At 46.2% G+C, this 8,794-nt stretch overlaps 1 protein-coding gene across 1 annotated transcript; it reads left to right on the top strand.

The window, feature by feature from the left end:
* The first annotated feature begins 1,375 nt into the window (after positions 1 to 1,375).
* On the top strand, positions 1,376 to 3,757 carry RASL11A (RAS like family 11 member A). Its single transcript, XM_065423516.1, has 4 exons — positions 1,376 to 1,499; positions 2,029 to 2,085; positions 2,207 to 2,286; positions 3,305 to 3,757. The coding sequence occupies exons 1-4, from the start codon at positions 1,376 to 1,378 to the stop codon at positions 3,755 to 3,757; spliced, it is 714 nt and encodes a 237-aa protein (XP_065279588.1).
* Positions 3,758 to 8,794: the final 5,037 nt, after the last annotated feature.

The following is an 8,794-nucleotide window of genomic DNA, read 5'->3' as shown; positions in this document are numbered from 1 at the left end:
ACGGCCCCGGGGATGGCTCTGCCCAGGCAATCTTGGATGGCATTATGTCGCAGCTGCCAGGCTCTGGAATGGGGCTTGCAGCTACACAGGACGTGGGGTAATATCTCATTGGCATAGCCGCACTTTCTGCACCGCTTGTCCCGATTCCTGTGGAAATGTGGAGTGTGGTAGGTAAGACGCACGGGAGGTCATTGTCTAGCTCTACTTGGCACTAGTGAGGCCTCAGGTGGAATATTGTGTCCAGTTCCAAGTGCCACGCTTTAGGGAAAATGTGGACAAATTGGAGAGTGCTGGAAGAAGAGCAACAAAATGATTGGTTTAGAAAACCTGACCCACCAGGAAAGGTTTAAAAAAATGGGCATGTTTAGTCTTGAGAAAAGAAGATGGGGGACCTGATAGTCTTCAAATATGTTCAGGGCTGTTAGAAAGGGGAGGTGGTCAATTATTTTTCATAGCCCCTGAAGGCAGGACAAGATGGAATTGGCTTAGTCCGCAGCAAGGGAGACGGAGGGTGGATATTAGGAACAAAATTCTAATTAATAGTGTAGTTAAGCTCAGCAATAGGCTTCCAAAGGAGGCTATGGAGTCCCCAGCATCCAGGTTTTTTTAAGAACAGGTTGGACAAGCACCTGTCAGGAATGATCTCTAGGTTTACTTGGTCCTGCCACAGCGCAGGGGGCTGGACTTGAGGACCTTTGAGGTCCCAGTTCCAGCCTTATATGTCTAGGGCTCTAAGCTCACTTTGGTGTCTTTTTAGCAGTATAAGCAAAGGTACATTTACCCCCACCTGCAAACTCGCACATGAGCAGCCCCCGGCAGTCAGGGGGCTGCGGGTGGCTAAGCTGGCAGAAGAGTTTGCAGGATCCGGGCTTTAACTGGTTCACCTTTTGCTGGTGCACTTTCCCCGTTGGGGACAATGGGTCACCACAAGCCCCCTGACCAGCGGCCCCGGGCAGCAGGCGTCTGAAAACAAAGGCGCGCAACCGCGGACAGCTGCGCCCCAGGCACGCGGGGCGCGCCCCAGCCAGCCCGGGGGAGGGCCCCTGCCGCTGCAGCCGGCCAGTGGCGTGTGCGCTGTGTGCGCACACCCCGCCATGTGCGTACGTAGCGACGGCCGCCGGGCTGGGGCTGGGCTGCGAGGGGAGGAGGCGGCTCCTAGCGGTTGCCGGGATCCCTTTAAAAGCTCGGGCTTCAGAGGCGCTCAGGCAGTGGCACCGCAGCTGGAAGCAGCTGCACCATCACCATCACCTCCTCCTCCTCCTTCGGCGGCGGCGGCAACAGCTGCCCTCCTGCCGCCCGCGGGGCTCCCTCCGTTGTGTCGGTACTTGTGGGGCACACGCTGCTGTTCCCAGCCCGGATCTACCCCTCCCTTTCCATGCGCCTGCCGACCATGTCCACTAACTTCCTGCTCGCGCCCATCCTGGAGTGCCCCTCGGACTTCTTCCAGAGCCGGGACATCAAGCTGGCGGTGCTGGGGGCCGGCAGCGTGGGCAAAAGCGGTGAGTTCAGCTGGGCGCGCCACTGCCTGGGGGGCTCCCGCCTGCCGAGGCGCGGGGGGTGGGAGCCGCGATCCAGGGGCAGTAGCTGGGGCTGGGGAGCGAGAGACAGCTGGGCTTCATCGCACGTGGAGAGATCCCGGAGGCGAAGGAAGGAATATTCCTGAAAACAGAGGGATGTTGGCTGAGTCTGTCTGGGTTGTTTGTGGACTTGGCACTTGGTCAGGAGAGAAGCGCCGAAGTCAGGGATGCTGCTTGCCTTAGCTGGCGAATTCCTTCACAGCCACAGAGTTATTCCAGTAGCCAGGCAGGCCAAGCCTATTGTCCAATTCTTGTTCGTTTGATTGGCTTTGATCTAGCTGTATACCCCTCCAATCCAAATATGACAATGATTTTTTTTTAAGGCTCTTTCTGCATTAACATCTGATGATAAACCTGTAGATGTACATACCTGGGAGTGCCAGAGGGGTTGAGCGTGATTGTACTGTGTTTTGCCATGCGGCTATTAATAAAAGCATCTGGTTCTTTTCAGCTATGATTGTTCGATTTCTAACAAAGAGGTTTATTGGAGACTATGAACCCAATACAGGTGAGGATTTATTTTTTTTAATGCCTGTTTTCAGAATCTACATGCTAGCTACCAAGTTTCTTTAGAATTTCTTCCCCCTGCCCCAAAGCAACAGTTTTAATTATCTTTATTTATTTCTCAGGAAACTTGTATTCAAGACTTGTTCATGTAGAGGGAGACCAAGTTTCCATACAGATCCAAGACACACCAGGATGTATTCAGGTACAGAAATGCTTCTGAGCTAGCAATGGGGGACTTGATCCAAACTCCACTGAAAGTCAGTAGAAATGCAGTCTTTCTCTCCTAATCATTAGAACCATTCATGCATCACTGCCTACAGTTATTTTATGACTAATAGCTGTGATTAAAGGTACATTAGCAAACATTTCCATAAATAGAATGGATTTAAGCCTGTACAAAAGAATCTGTAATGGCTGTTTGGAATGCAGTTCTATCAAACTTATTTATGTTGAAAGTTTATTAACAGACAGTTTAAAAAAAAAAACAAATTTTATTTAAAATACTATATTTAAGACATACTAGAATGTGCATGATAATGTACTTAGGCTGCTAGTAGAACATGACTAAAACCAGATTTTTTCCCCCTGCAGATTTATTAAATATGCTAGAGTAGCTTGCTTGAAAAATGTGTGCTATAGTGATTTATGTTGTCTAAGTACTAAGCTAAATGTACAGCAACTAAATCATTTGATTTAATTTAAAATGATTCAAGATGAAACATTAGTTTTCACAATTCTGTTCTTTAAGTCTGCGTTAAGTAGTTATGCTCTATCAGGCCTGGTCTACCCGGGGGGGTGCGGGGGGTATTGATCTAAGTTACGCAACTTCAGCTACGTGAGTAACATAGCTGAAGTCGACGTACTTAGATCGACTCATTGCGGTGAGTCGACTGCTGACGCTCCCCCGTCAACTCTGTCTGCGCTTCTCGCTCCAGTGGAGTACCAGAGTCGACAGGACAGCGCTCAGCAGTCGATTTATCGCCTCTAGACTAGATAGACGCTGCCCATCGATCCTGCGGGTAATGTAGACAAGTCCTTAGTAAAGACTCAAAAGTTGAGCCATTCCTTAAATAGCCAGACCTGCCTCCTAATTAATAGGAATCAAGTTCATTAGATTGTGCAGTGTGGTCAGATGTCTTGTTGCTTTATTAATCTGTTTGAAAATAGTACAATTTAAGCTTCATCATTCCATTATCTAACGTCCAATCATTCCTTTACAGGTGCAAGAAGGCTTTGTACAGATGTTGGACTCTCTTTCCAGATGTGTGAAGTGGGCAGAGGGCTTTCTGTTGGTCTATTCTATCACAGACTACAGTAGCTATCAGTCTATTCGTCCTCTCTATCAGCACATACGCAAAGTCCATCCAGACTCTAAAATACCCATCCTTATTGTGGGAAACAAAGGGGATCTCCTCCATGCGAGGCAGGTACAGACCAATGAGGGGATACAGCTGGCTAATGAACTGGGCACTGTGTTTTTAGAAATCTCCACTAGTGAAAACTGCCATGGGGTGTGTGATGTTTTTCAGTATCTTTGCAAGGAGGTTAGCAAACTACACCACAGCAGCTGTGGAGACAAAAGGAGATCGTCCATCATCCCTCGACCCAAGTCTCCCAACATGCAAGATCTAAAGAGACGTTTCAAACAGGCATTATCTTCCAAAGTCAAATAAACCCCAACACTGAGTCATGTGCAACTAAATGGACTTATTTTTATAAACTGTGAATTTTAAAAAATATATTTATTTTTGTACTCATGCCACTAATGAATGGGTGGAAGTATGCAATTTTTTGTTTTCTTTTGTAAGAACTACTGTGCTGTAACAAACTGGATTTTGCTAATGGTTAGAGAAAGGGATTGAGCCAGGAGCCGTGGGTTCTAGTCCTGTTTTGGACAGTGACTTGCTGTTTAACCTAGGCTACATTGCTGTGTCTGTGCCTCCGTTTCCTTGTCTGTAAAATGGGGATGATAACATCACATCTTTTGTCAAATGCTGTGAGATCCTTGGCTGACTAGCTTTACATGTGTAGAAAGTATTATTAAAGGTGAAATGATAAAACTCTTTGGTTGCAATAGTCCTGTTTGTAACAGAACATTTAGCAGGCCTTCCCTCCTTCATCGCTGATAAATTGGTACCTGAGAGTGTGCCCAGGATTTGGGTTATTTTGCCAGCATCTGTAGAGAGGCACCAAGTCCTTTTGACTAACTTGTCGTTTTTGTTATACTGTGCTGTTCACAATATGCATTATATTATACAAGCATTACCACACACCTTGCACTAGGAGATCACTGGTGTATATCCTCTGCCCTAAAGTAATCACTTGTGTCTATCCATTGGCTTCCATGTATTTTCAGCAGGGATGAATGTTTCCTTGCAAGTCACTGTGGGCCAAAGTGCTGGTTTTGGAGGTTCTGTGAAGGTCCATAAGTGGGAGGCATTGCTGTCATATTGCTCTTTGAGTAGTATAGCAGTAGATCTACCGAGAACAAAACTGATTGACATACATTCTATTTATAGAGAAGTGGTTGTATTTAAAGGAATGACTTGTTTTTTCTCAAGGCTTTTTTCACAGGTATGCAAAGGCAAGGCAGTAGATTTATATGTGACAGTTTATCTAGTGTAAACTATGCTATATCAGAATGGTTGTAAAAACTGTTTTTAAGAGGTATTATAACACGAAATAGGGTCTTAGTTAATGGAACATGCCTCTAAAGCACGCCACCATTTTGGCAAGTACAGCTATACTCTCCCAGCCATTTATATAAAATGCTCACTCAGGCATAACTCCTGGTAGGCTTCAATAGAAGTTATAGCTAGCAGTGTTTGCAGGTTTGGGACCAAAGATTGTTAGGCAGGTGGTCGTTTCCCCCCCCCCCCCCCCTCCTCCCCATCTTCTCCTTCCTATTTTTTACAAATATTTTACTTTCACAACCTATCCTCTGCTGGTGCTACAATGAAATCCATAATTCTCTGTCTATATCAGCCATTGTTATGGCATCAGACTTATCACAGTTTTGACACTATGCTTCCTCTCCCCCTCCCCCCAACCCACTAGCCTTGATTTATAGATGGAAATCCTAGTGACATCAGTGGGAATTGCACATGTAGATGTGGAGTAGAGTATAGACCACAGCATTAAGTAAGAGGAGATGCTCTGCAAAGGAATGCCATTTTTAAAATCCCACAGGGCCCAAATCCTGCAGCCTTTACTCAGGGCTGAATTCATCCAACATATACTCCTTAAAAAGAACAGGAGTACTTGTGGCACCTTAAAGACTAACATATACTCCTTGCAACCCCTTTGGCAACTGCACCACTGTTCCTCTTTTATGGGCTAACAAAAGCACCCTCTCCCAGGCTTCTGGTTCCGTAGCCATCAGCTCTCTTAGGCAGAGACATGCATCTCCGTCCCCTTCTGACTGCAGTGTTTTCAGGCTGCACAGTTCCCTGTCTACACTGTGTGAATTCCCCAGCAAGTCAGACTGCCTGAGCAGGCCTGCTTTGCTTTTTTTCCTCAGAGGCTGTGAACAGTGTAACTGCCCACAGTTATAAAGGTACTGCACAGCTTTTTCTAAGCAAGCACATTTATTCCTAAGGTGCAAGCATTATAGAGAAACCATATTAAAACAAGAACCATGCCTGCTAATAAGCTTACCTGAAATCACCCCATCTCCAGCAAGGGCTCTGGTCAGTGCTTCAAAATCCAGCAAGGGGGTTTTGTGTGGTTACAAGTTCATAACTGCCTTGGCTGAGAACAAGCACATCTGTGAGTCATTCCTTTACACAGTTTGGGCTTCTGATCTTGTCCTCATGTAACAGGCACTCAACAGACAATGGTTCTCTCCTCAGGGTGAGGCTTCAAAAAGCAGAGCTCTTGCATAATAGAGGGGGTATGTCTGCATACACCTCCCCCAAGATTGTTCCTGGGAAACCCACTTAACTACAGTATCCGAAGGGTAACCGTATTAGTCTGTATCCACAGAAACAACGAGGAGTCTGGTGGCACCTTAAAGACTAACCGATTTATTTGGGCATAAGCTTTCGTGGGTAAAAAACCCACTTCTTCAGATGCCTGGAGTGACTGAAGAAGTGGGTTTTTTACCCATGAAAGCTTATGCCCAAATAAATCGGTTAGTCTTTAAGGTGCCACCAGACTCCTCACCACTTAACTACATTCATTGTTGTCTGGCACGTTGTTTCAAATAGCCCACTGAAGTTCATAACACGTCCCAGGCTTTACATTAGTCATGTCTCCACCCCCCACCCCCACCCCCACCCCCACCTCCCAGAGACATTATATACAATAGTACATAAACATTTGCATTTTTAATACAATAAACTCCTAATAAGCTTACTTCAATAAGGTTTGTCCAGGAAATTGTCATCCCTGTCACAGGGGCATTCAGAGAACATTTAAAAAAAAAAATCAAGGCTGGCTTTGGCCTCAGTGCTTGCTAAATGTCTATTCCTGCGAATGAAATAGCTTCAATTGAGTTGAAAAGAAGCAGGAGCAGGCCCTATGGCAGTCTACCTCTCCCACATACTTCACTGAAATCCTGAACTAGGATTGCAAATTGGGCACAAATACCTTTGGTTAATTAGCAGCTATGGAAAGGCCCTATAAAAAACCTGACAAAAATAAATGCCACCTGATGACATGCATATGAAAGACTTCCCCAAAATGGAAGTCTCTTATTAAGGTATATTATAAGTGTCTACTGCTAGTAGACTATAAGTGTCTACTGTTGTGTGTTTGTAAATAGTTTTAGTGCAATGAAAGACAAACTACAAATATAGATATAGTTCAGAGGAAAAGGTTGTAGTAAGAGTTTTGTTGTTGTTTAAGACCTTTGACTTTATTTTTGGAAACACAACTGAACCCCACTGTGGTATACTATATTTGATTTGTGAAATTCTCTCCCCACCCACACCTCACAAAGTTTAACTAAACAAGTTGCTTCTTGTGGCACCTTGTTGTTTTTGCTGATACAGACTAAGGGTATGTCTACACTACGAGAGTAATTCGATTTTACTTAAATCGAATTTGTGGAACCGATATTACAAAGTCGAACGTGTGTATCTACACTAAGGACAGTAATTCGACTTTGTGAGTCCACACTAACGGGGCAAGCATCGACATTGGAAGCGGTGCACTGTGGGCAGCTATCCCACAGTTCCCGCAGTCCCCGCTGCCCATTGGAATTCTGGGTCGAGCCCCCAATGCCTGCTGGGGCAAAAAATGTGTCGAGCGTGGTTTTGGGTAACTGTCGTCATCCAACCGTCACTCCCGCCCTCCCTCCCTGAAAGCGCCGGCGGAAATCAGTTCGCGCACTTTTCTGGTGAGTGACAGCGCGGACGCCACAGCACTGCGAGCATGGAGCCTGCTGCGACCATCGCTGCAGTTATGGCCGTTGTCAACACCTCGCACCTTATCATCCAGCTTTTCCAGAGGCAGATGCTGAGAAATTGGGCGAGGAGGCTACGGCAGCGCGGTGAGGACATTAAGTCTGAGAGGGGCACAGACCTCTCACAAAGCACGGGACCCCGCGCCGTGAACATCATGGTGGCAATGGGTCATGTTGATGCTGTGGAACGGTGATTCTGGGCCCGGGAAACAAGCACGGACTGGTGGGACCACATAGTGCTGCAGGTCTGGGATGAATCACAGTGGCTGCGAAACTTTCGGATGCGGAAGGGAACTTTCCTGGAACTTTGTGAGTTGCTGTCCCCTGCCCTGAAGCGCAAGGACACCCGGATGCGAGCAGCCCTGACTGTCCAGAAGCGAGTGGCCATAGCCCTCTGGAAGCTTGCAATGCCAGACAGCTACCGGTCAGTCGCGAACCACTTTGGCGTGGGCAAATCTACCGTGGGGGTTGCTGTGATGCAAGTAGCCAACGCAATTGTTGAGCTACTGCTGTCAAAGGTAGTGACCCTTGGAAACGTGCAGGTGATCATAGATGGCTTCGCCGCGATGGGATTCCCAAACTGCGGTGGGGCTATAGATGGGACTCACATCCCTATCCTGGGACCGGACCACCAGGCCAGCCAGTACATTAACCGAAAGGGCTACTTTTCAATGGTGCTGCAAGCACTGGTGGACCATAGGGGACGTTTTACAAACATCAACGTCGGATGGCCGGGCAAGGTTCATGAGGCTCACGTTTTCAGGAACTCTGGTCTGTTTAGACGGCTGCAGGAAGGTATTTACTTCCCGGACCACAAAATAACTGTTGGGGATGTGGAGATGCCTATAGCAGTGTTTTTCAACCACTGTTCCGCGGCACACTAGTGTGCCGCGAGATGTTGCCTGGTGTGCCGTGGGAAAAAAATATTAAACCATGCTTGAATGTCGGAACTGGTTACTAAAATTTTTGAATCCCACCACTGATGTTAAGGACTATAAATAGCTCAGAATATCAGCTTTGTGTTCAGCCAAACAGGCCCAGGTTGCGCACTGAATAAAGTATTTTATAATTTTTCATATTTCTGTTTACTTACTATTTCATAATAAAGTAATTATAAAATACTTTCTTTGTGTTTATTTGATTCCTATTCAAGAGAATTACTTTATATATAGTCAATATAGGCACAGAGTTAAATTTTTTAACATTTTCTAATGGTGGTGTGCCTCGTGATTTTTTTCATGAAACAAGTGTGCCTTTGCCCAAAAAAAGGTTGAAAAACACTGGCCTATAGTGATCCTCGGGG

The sequence above is a fragment of the Emys orbicularis genome, chromosome 1 (genome assembly GCF_028017835.1).
Source record: "Emys orbicularis isolate rEmyOrb1 chromosome 1, rEmyOrb1.hap1, whole genome shotgun sequence".
Taxonomy (NCBI): domain Eukaryota; kingdom Metazoa; phylum Chordata; order Testudines; family Emydidae; genus Emys; species Emys orbicularis.
This window is presented reverse-complemented; position numbering and strand designations above follow the sequence as displayed.